At 34.2% G+C, this 19,026-nt stretch overlaps 1 protein-coding gene across 1 annotated transcript; it reads left to right on the top strand.

The window, feature by feature from the left end:
- Positions 1-296: 296 nt before the first annotated feature.
- Positions 297-18,662, top strand: LOC127877187 (uncharacterized). Its single transcript, XM_052422848.1, has 4 exons — positions 297-422; positions 13,162-13,314; positions 16,357-16,575; positions 18,340-18,662. The coding sequence occupies exons 1-4, from the start codon at positions 362-364 to the stop codon at positions 18,399-18,401; spliced, it is 495 nt and encodes a 164-aa protein (XP_052278808.1). The 5' UTR covers positions 297-361; the 3' UTR covers positions 18,402-18,662.
- The last annotated feature ends 364 nt before the right edge of the window (positions 18,663-19,026 follow it).

Here is a 19,026-nt window from a genome sequence, read left to right as displayed (position 1 = left end):
TGGCGGCTTTGTGTGTTTTTAGTTTGGTTGGCCTTTCTTTGATCTTGGTTACTGGTTACTCAAACCGACATAGAAGTTCACTCGATATTATTTCCAAGCAGCGAATACAAATATAATTATATTTTAAGTAGTTTAAATACTTGTCTTCCTTCTGTGGTAGCTGGCATGTAGTTGAACCTTATTGTTCTGTCACCAACTTCCCGGTGGCTTCTGATAGGTTAAATGACACATCTAGTGGCGACGTTTGGAAGGCAGCGTTGATCACAAAAGTCGCTCCTGTGTTCTTTAGTGCTACGCAAGAACTAAATGGAACATACAATTTTATGATGTGTTAATTCGCTTTTCAGTGTTTTATTTTGTTATGGAATATCGCGGGCGCCTCGTATTCGCACTGTGTGTTGCCTGGATTTTCCATGTTTCCGGTATGTAGATTTAAGTACTGTTTTGTTTTTGAATAAGAATATTCATGAACGACCTTCATATTTCATAACACATTTTGTCATGAATGCATTCATTATTTAAATAAAGTCTCTAATCCCAAAGCTAAAGTTCACTACATGACAGGGGGAATACAAGTTTGGTGGCAATCTTAACTTTATTTAGTGTTTCATGTTGAATTTTCGATTACGTTTGCTAATTTTGCATTTTATTTCATTCCATCGTTCCTCAAAAAGTTGTAACTCTGTTGCTCTGGTATCTTTAATACCATTGAGTAATTAAATGGTAATTAAATTGAATGCGTTTTAATTCCCTTTTATTATTGTTTAATTTTAGTAACTATGCTATGAGGTTGAATTTTATTTACACGTACATGTATTATGAATATTGCTGGGCCAAGTGTGAGGTTGAGCGCTCCAAAACCGGTTTAAACCCCCAATGCTTGGCATTGACCGTTCCAAGGCGGTGACCCCAGCTTTATTCTTATTTGTGTTTATGTTGTTTTGTATTGTGCTGTAATGTCCTGTTTTGTACTGTTTTGGCAATCGGTCACTTGCCTTAAAAAAAGGACCTACTAATTGTTTATAATAATAATTCAATACTACTCCAGCAGCTGGAGTTTCACTTCTTTATATGAAAGAATCTTCCAAAGTTTTTGCGGAAGATTTATGTCATTAAACTACCTGATTAAAGTGGAATGTAACTTACGAATCGATGTTAAGGTTTAGCTCTATTGAATAGGAATGTTAATAAGTGTGTAGTTTAATATATAGGAAAAATGAAAATACAGAAACATTATTCTGAGAGAAATTCTGGTCCGTTATTCCTTGTTAAGGCAATTACCAATACAATACAGTACATGCCATACGCCATTAAACATGAAGGAACGATTACAGCAGGGGGGCCTAGGAACTGTCAGTTCGAAGATTTGCAGGTTAAACCGGTTGATGGCCAGTCTGTTTATAATTTAAATATCAATTCCAAACGAGTGAAATATATGTATAGCATCGTAAAACTTATTGTCCCGCGCCGATAGGCGTACATGTATAGACGTCATTGCGTACCTGTGGGCGTGCGTGCGTGTTTCCGTCCGTCATTTGAACAACTCTTGCGTCCGATTTGCATCAAACGTTTGAAGACTTTTTTTTCTTTTAGTCCTCCAGCTAATATCATCATGTTTTGCGCTTGCTTATGTTTTAAAGGGTTATTGATCTTTTTTAATAAGACATAAAACGAATCTTTGCGCAGAACCGCTTACATTTTTGTGCGATTTTCGTGCGACAGCGTATATTGTCTACGCTGTTGCAACGAGTAGGAACAGAGCAATCGGCCTGTCCGTTCGTTCGTTCGTTTTTCCAAAACAACACGTTTTATGTAACATCAATTATGCTTTTTGCGAAGCTTTTATACTTGAATAGATGACGTTTTTTAACAGTACGTATCAACACACCCTGACCAAATATAGACATTGCAATGGAATACGTTTGGACTAAGACTAATACAACACCTTTTTTCTTTCTTGTTTAACCCAAAATGGCGCGATTCGTCTTACACCAATAATGTTTTCTACCAGGGACCTATACAAACAAAGGGATTAGCAACCTCGCGATATCCCGTTACAGCACGCAAAATAAACCGAGATTTGATAATCTCGATCGATTGGTCCCTGTGTAGCGATAATAAACCGGTTCGCGAGATTTGATAATCTCGATTGATTGGTCCCTGTGTAGCGATAATGCGGCTACACGATATCGATTGCGAGGGATTTCGCTTATTGAGCGGGTTACGTTTTTTCGGATTCAAATTATATAATGTTAAATAAACAAGTACCTATTCGTTCAATTGTTGCGTTGTCGATCTCAAAATCAATCATTATTTAGTCTAATTATTACGCAGTATGTCGAACGGGGACCCAATTATCAGACCCTTTGATGAATATTAATTGCTGGTTGTTTCGCCAGGGTTAAATTGCCGTTGTTAATCGCACGTATGTGCATGTACAAAAGACCGGTCTTTTAATAGAATTAAAATATTTCCATGTTTTGTTTTAAATAGCAACAAAATCAAGACATGTTAAGTGCAAACAACTCAAAATGTACTACTGTTCTTTTAACCTCCGACGCAGCAAAGTTTCGCATGCCATTTTAATATTCACCAACAGAGTCGGTCAGAACCTGTGCAGCCAGACTGACCTTCATGTAGCTGAAGGAAAGCAGATTCATTCGATTGCGAGCGATTTCGCTCATTGATGGTGATAGTTGTTTCGCAATATTCGACTTTCGTTGTTTAATAAACAAATATATTCGTTCAATTTTGCCTTGTTTGTCTTGTACATAAATAATTAGTAATATTAACACGCAGTATGCTACACGGAACCCAATTACCGGATGCGTTTTCGAGTAACAATACCATTTGTTTCACAGGGTTTCAATTGTCATTGTATATCGCACATATGTGCATGTAGCAAAGACCGGCCATTTAATTAATTAAAAATGTTACTCTGCTGTGTGAAAAATATCAACATTATTAACGCCTGCCAATTGCTTATAGTTTAAAATGTATAATTGTTCTTTATCATCCGAGACAATGAAGGTTCGCATGCCATTATATTATTCTGTTGGACTCCTTTCGAACATGATATCCATAGTAGTGCTGAAAGTCTTTTCGTGATTTTGTGTTCAAGTATTGAACAAAAATCAACAGAATTTGAAGGCAAGGCAATTCATAAAAGTCGTTTATGTTTTATTTCTCAGTATAAATCAGTTAATCACTGAAACATACACATTAGTTCATGCATGATAGGTAATCTTGGTATTATTTAAGTTTAAGAGTATTTGTAACTATACATTCATGTTACTAAGTGTAATTAGCATTCAGTTAAAGAAAATATTTTAAAAACTCAATAGCATGTAAAAAATCACATGTTTGTTAAAGATTTTGCACACGTAACCACTTGCAATGTGAAATAGAACAACAAAATTTGATAATAATACTAACAATTTTCTATTTATTATTTCAACAACAAAAGATTGAGATTCCTCCTGACATGGTAATGCAGAAGATTTATTCGAAGCCTACAGCAATACAAAAAGCTTACTAAAATTAAATACCAAATTATCTTGTTTAAACAAGTTTGAAAATTTTATATTTATAATGAGTTTTTGGGAACACATTTTTGATTAACATGATCAAAGATCTAACAGTCACTTTTGAGTTAAGCAGAGATATTCACTGCTGGAATGTGTTCATTTATGAAAAAATGCAACAGTTTAATTTAATCAATTGAATATTTAAAACTAATTCATACTGAATTTTCTTTTGTCTTCGGCAAGTCTGAAGGTTTGTGAAGTTTGTTGTCGCCACTGCTTTATATAGTAGACATGAATATAGTAACATCATCTTAGTGCTGGGATGGTCAAGGTACGTCTCAGGAAAAGAAAGGAATCCAATTTCCCAGTTGAATCAGACACTCCACAGTATCAGTATCCTTGGCATAGCTGTGAACACACATGTATGTCAGCACTATTTAAAGTCCACAATGTTTTTCAACCATTAAAAGTTCTTAATGTGGAAATGACCTGGGTTTGTACGCCCAAGTATCGCTAGCGTCATGACATTTTCCTTTGCGGGGTCAAACTTTCCGTCTAAAGAGCAAGAGACCCTCTTTTGCTTCTTTTCAGCACACTGAAAATATAAAACAATATGAATTTAAACCAACAAGATTAATAAAGGGCTAGTATTGACTGAGCCTTTCCAAAAATGCTGCGACATATGTTGATCAAATTAAGAGTGGTTATAAAATTTAAAACAATGACTACAATTGTATTGTTTTTGAGCTTATGCAAAATTATGATTTTTCAAATAATGCAAATGAAATTTGCACCACACAATAGATTGAAATGCAACGTTTGTAAAGAGGCTAGTATTGACTGAGCCTTTCTTAAAATGCTGCGACATATTTGATTAAATTGATAGTGATTACAAAATTAAAAAATGACTAAATTTGTATAATCTTTGAGCTAATACAAAATAATGATTTTGCAAATAATGCAAATTAAATTTGCACCACACAATGCATTGAAATGTAACGTTTGTAAAGATACAAACATGATTACTATAGGGCTAGTATTGACTGAGCCTTTAGAAAAGAGCCACGACATATGTTGATCAAACTGAAATTGTAAAAAATAAAAAAATGACTAAAATTGTATTGCTTTTGTGCTATTCAAAATCATGAATTTGCAAATAATACACATGAAATTAGCATCACACAATGCGTTAAAATGTAATGTTTGTGAAGATACCTATAAGATTAATATAGGGCTAGTATTGACTGAGCCTTTCGAAAAGAGCCACGACATATGTTGATCAAACTGATAGTGATAACCAAATAAAAAAATGACTAAAATTGTATAATCTTTGAGCTTATACAAAATAATGCCTTTGCAAATAATGCAAATTAAATTTGCACCACACAATGCATTGAAATGCAACGTTTGTAAAGATACCAACATGATATATATATGGCTAGTATGTACTGAGCCTTTCAAAAAGAGCCACGACATATGTTGATCAAACTGATAGTGATTACAAAATAAAAAAATGACTAAAATTGTATAATCTTTGAGCTAATACAAAATTATACCTTTGCGAATAATTCAAATTAAATTTGCACCACACAATGCATTGAAATCTAACGTTTGTTAAGATACCAACATGATATATATAGGGCTAGTATTGACTGAGCCTTTCAAAAAGAGCCACGGCATATGTTGATGAAACTGAAAGTGGTAAAATATAAAAAATGACTAAAATTGTATTGCCTTTGTGCTCATTCAAAATCATGAATTTGCTAATAATACAAATGAAATTAGAATCACACAATGCGTTGAAATGTAACGTTTGAAAGAACACCAACATGAATTGTATAGAGCTTTATTTGACCAAGCCTTTAAAAAAAAGCCACGACACACGTTTCTCGGATTATGGAAGTATAAACAATGATACTGTACGCATGATTTGGTGAAAATACCCACCGTTGTTTTATAAGTAAATACAAAGCATAGTCGAAAACAAATGAAACAATAAGATGTATCATACTCAACAAACCTTTGCAATGAATACTTCTGTGTTGGCAACACTTGGTTAATTTGTTATCTTATTCTGTCTCGATTGCTTTGTCACGGTCTCGCTTTGTCAAAATGGCGGCTGTGAAAATTTGCCTTGTCGCGCGAAGTCTCGTTGGGTCGCAAGTCTCGTTTCCCTTTTGCGTAACAACGCGTTAGCTTGTTCTTCGGTTCAGTGAGTTTCTCATCCCTTTGTTTGTATAGGTCCCTGTTTCTACAAAGCTTTGATACTTTCATGGATAATATCTATTAACACTCTCAACACACGCTCATCACCTGACCTCATTTTAATCTTGACAATGAAGTTCTTTGAATATTAGACATTTTACAAGGTCCAAATTGTTGGTTTATCAAAACTTACGCATTTCGTTTATTCAGCGTGCTACGAAGCTTTGATACCTGCATGGATGTTATTCTTGCACACCCTCAATACATCCACATCACCTGGCCTCATTCTGACCTGACATTTACCTACTTTTGGACTACGACTTATTTAAATAGGGTTTATGATCAATACTGATAATCCTTCCACTCGGGACATATGCATCTCTTGGCAGTATAACCGTTCTTTTTATGTTCACGGATTATTTGAAAAATCAACTCGACATTCGCCCTTTACCGGTCATGTGGCGGTTTACAAGCTAACTGTATTTTATTATTGCTATTTAAGTTTATTTAAATGTTTGATTTAGATATTGACTTAGATTTATTGAAAGTACGTGTTCAATGAATTGATTAGATAATAAATGCTTTAGTTATTATTTATTATTTATAGCGATTATGTTTCACTGACCAACATGAGCGGCTGAGTGAAGCAGTGGTAGCCCATGAGCTTTTATTTTCAGAGGACCCGAGGACGGCAATCTTGTATATAAGACTTATTTCTTTCTTTTATAATAAGTTATCATAAGTTAATACTATTGAAAAGATAATAGATTTGTTAGTCAACATATTTAATGACATTTTAAAAAAACGAAAACCTGTGACCAAGTCCATTTAAAACCAACGAAAACTTTGCTTAACATATGGTTTCTTTGCTAACTATATTCTTGAAAACACGCACTGCAATAGTGGCATACTTCCATAGGTTCAACATGTGTACGTATGATATTTCATAAATATGATGCTAAATTCTCAACATATTTTGAAAATATTTTAAACATTGTAATTTACAAAACACATAAATTTACAATGTAATGCGGATAAAAATTCTAATCAATTAAACATTTTCACCATGTTGTCGACAACCCCAAAATAACATGGCAAAACTATTACTGTTTCTGATTCTAACAGAAATGCAATATTCCATTGAATGCGTATTTTTTACCTATTTATTATTTGATTTTAAAATACACTGATCTTTTGATGTATTGTTTCCCCATATATTATGAATAAGTAAATTTGAACAAAATATACAATAATATATTAAGACAAATTGGTTGTATATGCTTACAATAATGAGAAGGATAATAACAACTTGTGTTAACTCAATTGATGACAATTTCTATAATTGATGTGTCCCCCATCTCGTATCACAAATAATACATTTATTTTCTCTCAAATCTTGACTATTTGTTGTTATTTTTTAAAATATTGGTCTGTTCAAAATCAATGTCACTTGCGTACACCACTAGATCGGCTTTGGTAGATAATCTAGGTTTTATTTTAGGCATTATGTCTTAGTGCAAAATACTGAACCAATGAATTGAGCACCTTTTGTCGCCATTGGTAATATACGTACTTTTAAAATAAATTTCACGAAACCTTTCCCGAAGGTTCACAGAATGTCACAATCTATGTAACTAGTTAAGATTTAACAACATACTTCAGAACACTCTTAATTAAATATATATTTTTGCACATCGCCATGAAACTGTCCCACAGTAGTTGCTGTTATTATATTTACGTCGATAAAGAATCTTGTCACGACTAGGTCAATTTCGCAAATTAAAGAAAAAACGTTAGGGGTCATAACAAACCAATTTTGTAGAATGACATTCATGAAACGTCTTTGAAAAATGTATTATTTAACGAAAGCGCCGACGGCGTTGAAAGTCCATTGGCAAGATACCGGGAAGTTTCTGCTGAAGTAAATGTTAAGTTGACTGAATGAAAATCTAAATGGGTGTAAAAAAGATTATTTTTTTAAGAATAAGTACATATAAATAAATCAAAGTACTGACAGTACTGGTGTGACGATGCTTTTGAAGAGGATTGATATAAAAGCTTCTATTTAAGTTTATCTACATCACCACAATTGTTTATGTGGGTACGAAAATTTTGGGTAGGAAACAAATGGGTACGAAAATTTTGGGTACAAATATTATGCAAAAAAAAATTAAGTACGTAAAAAGATTTGGTTACGAAAACAAATTTGGGTAGGAAAAATATTGGGCACGAAAAACAAATTGGGTACGAAAACAATTGGGTTCGAAAAATGTAGGGTACGAAAAAAAATTGGGGGTACGGGGAAGAAGTACCCGAGGGGAACTTGATCCTTTCAGCGAAACTGGGAGGCGGGTTACATTCTCGATCAAATATAACAAGAAATGTCTTTAAAAAGGTATTCGACGTGTATTTTCTGTACTACTTATCTTAAAAAACTGTCTGTTACAGTAAAACGTGTGTGGGTTATAACATTACGTTTCAGCATATAAATTCAAAACTTGACATGCTCTTTAATTACACCATGCTCTTTAATTTCACATGTATATCATACCAAACTTTATATTTCGTTGTTTCCTTTCCTAAGTTAATGATGCTATGTGTACGGACGTGATTTCACAATCCCATGTGCATGAACATATACTTTTTCTCTTTTGATTATTGTTCTTTTTCTCTAATTCAATAAACTTAGGCATGTTTGTTCCTTAAGTACGGAAATAATTTCATGATGATTCCCGATCGAAAGTGGGTATGAACACATAGTCGTAAGAGCACTTGAATACGTGAGTTCGCCCATGAACACACGGTAAGGTTAACTAAATCTCCGCGATATGACCTAATATGTGTTTAAAACCGCAAACAATATCCAACAAACGAATGAATTGTCAAACATAGTATGTGCACTGATGTGGCTCTGTAATTTATGTTTGAAAAGTTTATTAAATATGAAAAATGAGAAAGCACGCAGAAGAGCGAGTATCACATATATGATACGGCTATTATGCTGTTTATATACCATAGTCGCTACAACGTTTACAAATGGCAGGTACGAAATAGTTCGTTTTCTTTACACTCATGATCGCGTTGAAAGTTAATTATACACGTTATAATTCCCAATTTATTTACTGAATTACTACAAATGTCAAAAACAATACAGAAAATGCAAAGTTGTTTCATTGATCTATAAACATATAATGGATTGAATATAACTCATTTAAAATTAACGTTTTCAAACTATTATTAAATCTTTTCCCAGAATATGCTGTCCTATTTGTAGCTGAGCTTCCTATACCTTTATCAATGATAATCAGCGAGGTATGCCGATTAGAAAAATCGAGCTATCTCAATCGGACTGGCTCGGTCTTTTACATAGGTTGCCATTGTAAAGAATTTGTTCATGATATGATAACTTAGACGATGCTTCGCAGCCTCGTCAAAAAAGAAGTGATGAAATATTGCAAACCATCCTATATAAATCGGAAAATCAAACATATGTATCAAGGGCGCTTGGTATTTTGCGAGCAAGTAACTGCCCGAATGATACTGTTATTTCTGATTTGCTAGACGTTTATTTATGTTCTTGTTTTAATTAACGTTATCATTACATTAGTACTATCTACGAGACTGAACGACCTGTTAATTCGGAAGCTAAGGTCAAAGTCATATCTTTTTTTTTCTTGTTGTGTTACTATTAATTTATTAATGATTATATTGCTACGATCGCTTCATTTTCATTTAATCAGAAATGAACAATTCCTTTTTTGTGTTGTTGTTATTGTTATATTTACCGATTTCGTTACATACGCATTACATTTACGATATATTCTTGAAAACACGCACTGCAGTATTTCATCCTTATATAAATTATTAAAATAATTTCAAATAATATGCTAAATAATTTGCAGATCAATATCAAAATACTGTAATTTGACCCCCTCTCTTGCCGTCGCAAAATAAATGTTTGCCGTCACAAAGTTTACAGCCCTGAAAAAACTCGACAGCATTCTGCAAAAAACAAGACAATTATTTATCTGTTTGAACTATTTAGAGTAACGTACCCCATTTATAAATACATTGAAAAAGTATTTTATCTTAAAATCAAATAAGAAGAGTTTAACTTTGAAAGACAACACATGACTGAGTATGCAAACAAATAGCAAAAAATGTTAGAATCATATTTATTGGAATGATGACATATATGAAACAAGTGGAACTACGATAATTTAATCAAAATTTCGTCCCCATCCACGTTTTAAGGGAATTGTTAACAGATTTTGGAATATTTTCAAATGGCAATAGCTATATTTGCTTAAAAATGTTCATGATATTTAATAGAATTTTTATTGCAAGAAAAAAAAACGAAAAAAAAAACGTACGTCGGCGGTATTCGAAGCCGTGTTATCTTGACCTTTACCCGGATGCGCTACCACAGCGCCACTTAAATTTTTACCTTACAATGCGAAACATAATATCTATAACAGAGAGGGTAATCACGTGATAGTCAAGATGGCAACGTCCATGCCGAGACAGTTATTTTTCGTCGTTTTATATCCTTCAATGCTTTTGTTTTATTTTTAAATGACGCTCAATTTCCAGCCATATCAGTAACACGTGATAAGCGTATATTTCGTATTATAATACGCTCTATATCTCGACTTAACTCCACGCAAATTTTCTTAGTGAAAATTGGCTGTTATTAGGTCATCCCGTTAAGAAATTCCGCAGCGAGTATAGTCGAGATATAGAGCGTATTGTTTTTATTCGTAATAAACGCTAGTAAATTTGTTGCTGATATGGCTGAGCGGCATTTGAAAAATTAATACAAAATAAATGGTATAAAACGGCGAAAAACCTGCCTCGGCATAGACGTCGCCATCTTGACTTTCACGCGTTTCCCTCTCTGTATAGTATACGTTAAAAGCTTTTGCCAATAATAGAATTGTTTTACGAACGATATTTGTTGTTTATTCTAAGAACGTTTTTTCACTAAAAATGGTCTTACACATATTCACTAAAAATGGTGCTAGAAAAATTTCCAAAAGAAAATCTTCAATCAAAAGGTTTTTAAGTAAACAATTGTAAGAATTACAAAATTTAATGTTAATTATCTTATTTATTTCGTCTATCAACATCCTACTACATCCGCGCATTTACCGCATTTTTTACAATTAACCGGCCGGATCGTCTTTTCGATTTGTGGTTCTTAAGTCCATTGGCAAGCCAATGGACAAAAACTGTATGACGGATGAATACTATGTCAAATTGAGGAAGTCGCTTGAAAACATGCTTAACAAGTGACTGCATGTATATTTTGATTTAAAATAATTTGCAATGTAGGTACATGTCTACCATTTATTCTACCTAGTATAACGAAAGACTATGTGGGTTAAAATACATATGGGAAAGGTTCGAAAACGGATTACCGAAATGGAATACAAATTTGTGAACACACTCTTTATCCGAATGGTATTTAAACGAGTTTGCAACAGTTCATGTAGGATAAAAAAAAACTAAGCAACACATCAAAAGTAAGCATAATCTTGTGATCACCAAATCTTTTGTTCAACTATAATGACATTCAATAAATACAAAACTCAAAACAAATTAAAAACTTTGTCTCAAAAACAAGTAATGTGTCGTGTTCTAGTTTACAGTGTTTCTTCGTGGTCAGTTTTCTTTGTTTGTCTCAAAAAAGATTTACACTTCGAATATGTATTATAATTATCAATTCCTTTTAATGGTGTTTATGTTACTGTTAATAATTTACATCCCATACCTGCATGTTTCTTGTATGAATATACATTAGACGCCCAGTTTAGCTGTTACTGTTTTAGTTCTAGGTATAAAAATACTTTCAAATCGCATCAACTATATCATCTTACAGGTATTGAAGAATTATACTCGTAACTTAGGATACACATTTGAAACATGTTATTTCAATTATCCGGTTGATATTAATTCTATCCACTTTCATTCGACAATAACATAACACGTTACATCTTACTAATAATTTAAAGTTCGCTTAGTAGGTTTCCAATCATAATTAACTAGAAATGGCGCGGCAGAGGCCGACGCGTATCCCCACGCCGCATGTTTGACCCAAGGGCGCCCCAGGGTTGATCATGGGGCCATGCATAGTTGAGATTGACTGTATTGTCATAAGAGAAGTTCAGTATCAATTAGAAGTGAATGGGTGTAAAAATAAAGAAGTTATAGTAAAAGGCAATTTTGGGAGGGTGTGGCCTATGTGGGCGGGGTGCCCCAGGGTTGGTAATGGGGCCATGCATAGTTGAGATTGACCGTATTGTCATAAGAGAGGTTCAGTATCAATTTGAAGTGAATCAGTGTATTAATGAAGAAATTATAGTAAAAGGCAATTTTGAGCGGGTGTGGTCTATGTGGGCGTGGCGCCCCAGGGTTGGCAACGGGGCCATGCATAGTTGAGTTTGACCGTTTTGTCATAAGAGAGGTTCAGTATCAATTTGAAGTGAATCAGTGTAGAAATGAAGAAGTTAATGTAAAATAACCTAAATTTTTTTTATAGTAAATGGATTTTTTTGGTGGGTGTGGCCTATGTGGGCGGGCGCCCCAGGGTTGGGATTGGGGCCATGCATAGTTGAGATTGACCCTAATGTCATAACAAAAGTTCAGTATCAATTTGAAGTGAATCCGTGTAGAAATGAAAAAATTATAGTAAATGGAAATTTTTGGTGGGTGTGGCCTATGTGGGCGGGGCGCCCCAGGGTTGGGAATGGGGCCATGCATGGTTGAGATTGACCGTATTGTCATAGGTGAGGTCCAGTATCAATTTGAAGTGAATCGGTGTAGAAATAAAGAAGTAAATGTAAAATAACCTAAAAAAATGAGTGATAATTTCTGACGCGGCCCCACCCCAACCCCTATAACTTTTGACCCAGGGGTCAGATCAAAATTCCAAATAGTGCACCGTCGCACATATGCTCATAGCTACCATGTGTGTAAATTTCAAGGTTCTAGTGCTTTTAGTGTAGGAGGAGATAGTGGCCAGGACGGACGGACAGACGGACGGACAGACGGACGGACAGACGGACGGACTGACGGCGGAGATCACCACAATATCCCCACCTTTTTTTCAAAAAGCGTGGGGATAATAATTCAATAAAAATGTACTTACATATATAGAAATTCGTGGTTTTGTGTCCTTGCTTCTCGGCTGTGAATAAACTTCCCAGCTTTGAAATGAACTTTACTCTTTACTCTATAATCACTACGGGCATAAACACAACAAAATACACGCTTGGTGTCTTCCGTTTAAAAAAAAAATTAGGTATAAGCAATCGGTAGATCTTAACCATCGTCGATACTGAGAGCATTCAAATGCTCATGAAGCCGGAGTTTTTTGTTTTTATTACAAATACTTTATTCTGAAATATTTGCGTCGCACTCTTCACAGGCTGGCCATGCCACGTGGACGATGTTGGCATTCACAGGTTCGGGGACAACTGCTCACGAATGTGCCAATGCCAGAACAACGAGGAATGCGGTCAGAATGGGACTTGCCCAAACGGGTGCGCACAAGGAATGTTCGGACCAGGATGTCAGTATGGTAAATATGTCTTCTTGTGGAGGTTTTTAAATATTTGTTGCCCCTGATAATACGTTCTTAAAACTTTTAAGAAAATATTTGCCGATTGGCTATCAAGGGCTTTCCTTCTAGGTTTTGAAAAATGGTAAGGTCGTCCATTTTGTGAGAATAAGCATTGAGCAAATGAGAAGATATAGTTCAAAATAATATTGAAATGTGGGGACAATTTCATAATTATTAAAATCTTTTGGGAGAAGTAACCTATATAAGTCCCGGTTAAACAAGGAAACAATCCATGACAATTGCAATATCCAAAAAAATCATTTTATGTTTTAATACGAAAGCACATATTTGTAATAATAAATTAGCAATATTACATTTTATTTCTAAGAAACATATTAAAAGTATCTTTTTGTTTATGGATACTGATGAATCTAAACAAATATATTGAATTCATTTATAAAGCCGTTGTATAAAAAGCATCTTTTCGTTTATGGACACTCGTAAATCTAAATAATTATATTAGATCCAATTATATAGCGTTTGCATAGCATAATCGGAAATAGGAAAATACGCGTGTTACTATAAGTGTCTGGAAACATGCCTTAGTGATAAAAACCTATTAATATCTCATTGGTAGCGCGGTATATATTTACTTCCAATTGTCACGTGCTTTTTTCTAGGCAAATGCAAAACAAAATAGTATTAAGCGTTTTTTTGTAAATAATATTAAAAAATGCCAACATTTAATTTAAAGAAGAAATATATGTAAACAAGCAAATTCGCTGAATTGATACCCCCGCCAATATGCTTCTAGACACAAAAGTGTTATATTTGACACTAACAAAGCATCTTTTAAGATGCAAAGGAACATAACTCCGTTATTAATAGATAGTATACAATGCCATTTGGCGTGCATCATCCTCTTATCCATATATATACTCATACCAAGCTTCAATGAAATCCGTCAAAGCACTTCCAAGATATGGCTCCGGACACAAAAGTGCCGGACGGACAGACGGACGGACGGAAGGACGGACAACGCCAAAATGGCGGGGGATAAAAAAGATATTCGGCGTACATCCTGACTTTGAAATTGAGTAATTAAACATACGTTTTTACATTATTAAATTGAAAACAAATATTAAAATGTTGTCGCTGTTTTTTCACTTGTTAGTCACATATTCATCGCTTGAAATGTGTGTTATTAATTGCACGTATATTCATACGACACAAAACTAACAACTTCTATGATAAAGTCATATGCAAACGTACAGGTCTATGCCATTAAGAAGAATAGCTATTTCGGTCGGTTCAGCCAACAAGCAGCACAATCATGCTGCATTACTTACAATGCTTCACAGTGCATAGACCCGTGACTTCTAAAAGCATTCTGCCACTAATAAGCGCACATATTATTTCCATAAAGTTAAACACATAGTGCTATAAAATCGTTTGTTTTATTTAGCAAAACGATGCAACTATTAAATGCATTTCTATAACAAACACGGTAGCTTTTGATTTAGATATTTCATCGTAAAACCATCGAAAAAGAAAATTAAACTCGGCGAGGAAATGGAAAACCGTTCGCAGATGAGATCACCACTAGTGAACTTGCCGTATTTATATTTGCTGATTTCTGCTATGTCGTTCTGGCGTATTGGCGGTGTTGAAGAAGTCCGCAAACAGGCCACACGAAATAATGTTAATTAATAACATAATAAAATTTGTCGCCATTTGTTTCGTTCGGACTGCTGGCGTGTTATCGTATCGGCGATCTTCACATCCACCACGACGCCTACACAAAAGAACGATAAATATACATGACACTATGGCAATAACGACATGTTTTGATTTGTTTTATCTTTCTGGCATGCAAATTTCTTTTTCTAGTTATATTTGTCTTGTCGGGTGACCTTCAAACACGCCAACACGAAATAACGATCAGTAAACCCACCAATAGGACAAATAGGTCGCAAAACGGCAATTATAACATTTTTCAAACTACCTGTCTTGTGGCGCCGCCATATATATTTCAAACTATCTGTCTTGTGGAGCCACCATACATATTTCAAACTATCTGTCTTGTGGAGCCACCATACATATTTCAAACTATCTGTCTTGTGGCGCCACCATACATATTTCAAACTATATGTCTCGTGACGCCTACATACGAAAACGGCACGTCAGTACACACTACAGTGTACTATATAGCAGTTGCATCTATGCGGAATCAAATGTTTATGTATAGACATTAAAATACTCATAAACAATTAACACAATAAGACAGTCAAATATATAATTTCTATTAAAATGAACACATATATATTGATACGACAGTGATTAAATTGCGTTTATACGTGTATGAATGCATGCGCTTTTCCTTATTAAAGGGATCTTTTCACGCTTTGGTAAATTGACAAAATTGAAAAAAGTTGTTTCAGATTCGTAAGTTTTCGTTTTAGTTATGATATTTGTGAGGAAACAGTAATACTGAACATTAACCATGCTCTAATATAGCCATTATATGCATCTTTTGACGATTTTAAAACCTAAAAATTATAAAGCGTTGCAACGCGAAACGATTGAATAATTTGGAGAGTTCTGTTTTTGTCGTTAAATTTTGTGAAACTACGAAGATTGCTTATATAAGGTATAAAATACGTCTAACATGTATACTCGGCGGAATAGCTCAGTAGGATAAAGCGTTTTTACTTCAGGACTCTGGCAGGACTCCAGGGGTCACTGGTTCGAAACCTGCTCCGGGCAATGTTCTTTTCCTTTTTTTAATTTTTTTCTTGATTTTTTACTGGAGCTTTTACGATCCAATGTTTACATTTATCAATATAAAGCATTTAATGAATAAGTTAAAAAAATGCCAAAATCTGTGAAAAGGCCCCTTTAAATACGAATATCACGTAAATATGAATACAATAACACTTAAAATGTATAATATGTTTAATGAGAGTAGTTCCTAAATAAATAATTGTAAATCAATATCATAATTATATTTTTCTTAGCATGAACTAACAAATTCTTACGCGGCAATATCTGTATTTACAGTCGATATTGCCCACGAGTACCAAAAAACGGAACGACATTCATCAAACCTACTTCGCCGAAACGAACAATGGGCCTATTTCGCAGTTGACAATGACACTACCACGTGCAGCTCCACACAGGCTGCAAAATATGAGTATGGATATCCCTGGTGGAGACAGTGGTTCCCTTACTTGGTCACTTTTACATACATCGAGTTTCATGTGGGCGCCGTTTATGCAGGTAAATGATAAAGTATAAAAACAGCGTTAACAAACAGTATAAATTACATTGTTTAACACAAACTTTTATCCGATGTTTCAAGGTAGGTGAACTGTGATTGGCATATGCCAGTCTTTCGTTTACGTCGTTATTGAGTCACAGTCTTTAAACGGCAACTTCATTTTCATGTGACTAATTTTGATGAAACTTGACAAGAACGAACATTTACAATAGTAATGTATGAATCGCTACGTTAAGTTGCGTAATTCTGCGCAAAGTTCAAACCAAATCTTCTTAACAGCTGAATCAGGGGGTAGAGCATACGAATGTAAATGATGTGGTGTAAGTGAGCAAATATTAACTTGTGTTCAAAATGGCGACCAACGGCTGATGTTTCGATGTTTCGTCTGCACTTTTGAAAGCTTTGTACATTTACCATACTTATTTGACATTATTCTTACGCACAGGATTATCTACTGTTATCAGTTTAACTTCGGTGTAAATACGGTTTTCTCAGCAGTATTCATGGAAAGATGGACTCAAGAACCATTAGTGTTAACCTAAACGCCAGGATGCTTTCAGCAGGCACTCGCAATATATTAAATGCATCGAAATTAACCGCTAATCTCATAACTGGTGAGCATAGTTACCCCACTGTCCGCAATTGGTGTTAATGCAAAAGTAAAGGTACACAAAAAGGAAATACGAATAAAATACGCTTGTTAATGTTTGCTTCGTTAGTTCGTGATGTGTTACTAACATTTGTGGAGTCACCCTTAATTGTACGGTAGAATACAGTTGAGGGTACATCGGAAATATGTGTTCAATACACGTGCAGACGTATTGCTTTCATGTGCGCACGAATTACTTTCCCATTCTCGAGTATTTACTTTTGCAAAGGCAAGTAATATATTTTCCTATATATCTTAAAGGGATCTTTTCACGGTTTGGTAAATTGACAAAATTGAAAAAAGTTGTTTCAGATTCGCAAATTTTCGTTTTAGTTATGATATTTGTGAGGAAACAGTATTACTGAACATTTACCATAGTCCAATATAGCCATTATATGTATCTTTTGACGATTTGAAAACCTAAAAATTATAAAGCGTTGCAACGCGAAACGATTGAGAAATTTGGAGAGTTCTGTTGTTGTCGTTTAAATTCACGAAAATACGAAAATTGCTCATATAAGGTATAAAATACTTAAACTGTGTATACACGGCGGAATAGCCGAGAGGGCTCATGCGTTTTTACTTCAGACTTATTCCAAGACTCCTGGGGTCACTGGTTCGAGCCCTAGTACCGGCTACTTTTTTTTCCTTGTTTTATTTTATTCTTGAATTTTTACTTGAGCTTTTAAGATCCAATGTTTACATTTATCGATATAAAGCATTTAATGACAATCTTCAAAATATGCCAAAATTTGTGAAAAGGCCCCTTTAATACAACCCAATAAACACTGTTTTTGGTGGGTGGGGAAACGTTTATTGATGGATTTATTGAAGAGCTTTGTGGAGAATTTAACTACTGTAGCAATACGGCTTTAAAAACAATACTAACACATTGATAAGTATTTGAAGATGTTTGAGAAAGTAATGACATGTTACATGCTGGTTGATATTGTATGGTAAACACCACTGGACATAAAATGTAATTATTGTCACTGTGCAGCTAAACTATTTATTTGTATTTAGTTAAGGACACTTGTCTAGTAAGTTAATTGTACCAAAGATTAAAAGTCATAGGAATACACTGTAATAAGTAGTTTTTATTGTCTATTTTAAGATATCGGTTGCTATAATTTTTATATGGACCATGGATGGAGTGCCAACTACTATTTCACCTAAGATTCAACATATAAGACATACCTTCTCTTATGCACAACAACGTATTACAGCGAATGAATACAGTGGTCTAATAACAGTCATACACGACATTGTAATTTGAAGAGATCCGTAGCCTAGAAACCATCCTTTGCTGGACATGATTTTATATGATATGATAAGTTAGCTTCGAAAAACTGTGCCTTTCCTTCCAAAGCTTAGTTCGTGAGGTGTCAGGATATTTTGTTTGTGGTACTTATTCATATTCTCAACCTGTTTGTTTACACATGCACATATATAGCATACTCATAGATTAAAACATATTTTAATATATATGACTTTGCAATTATCTGTTCAACTAGCAAACCATCTAAAATCAGACATATTATTCAAGTCATTTACATCCTACATGAGTTGTTTTGCCCTATTTCCATCAAATAATTGTAATGTTGTAACAATATACACGAATTTTTCATATAAACATGGATTTGATTGGTTGTCAGTATTACTGTGGTGCATATGTTTATTTACTTATTATGTTAAATGTTCTACAGTTGTTTTGCGGGCATACGATTTTCACTCTGAATTTTGTTCTTTTCATGGAGGAGATGAAAATATCTTTGGATGCACCTTGATACCTTGATCAATG

The sequence above is a fragment of the Dreissena polymorpha genome, chromosome 4 (assembly GCF_020536995.1).
Source record: "Dreissena polymorpha isolate Duluth1 chromosome 4, UMN_Dpol_1.0, whole genome shotgun sequence".
NCBI classification, from domain to species: Eukaryota; Metazoa; Mollusca; class Bivalvia; order Myida; family Dreissenidae; genus Dreissena; species Dreissena polymorpha.
This window is presented reverse-complemented; position numbering and strand designations above follow the sequence as displayed.

Coding starts and splice junctions, on each gene's coding strand:
- LOC127877187 (XM_052422848.1), top strand. CDS start 362: ATGGAATATCGCGGGCGCCTCGTATTCGCACTGTGTGTTGCCTGGATT. Junction 423..13,161: donor CTGGATTTTCCATGTTTCCG/GTATGTAGATTT, acceptor CACTCTTCACAG/GCTGGCCATGCCACGTGGAC. Junction 16,576..18,339: donor TGTGGGCGCCGTTTATGCAG/GTAAATGATAAA, acceptor GTCTATTTTAAG/ATATCGGTTGCTATAATTTT.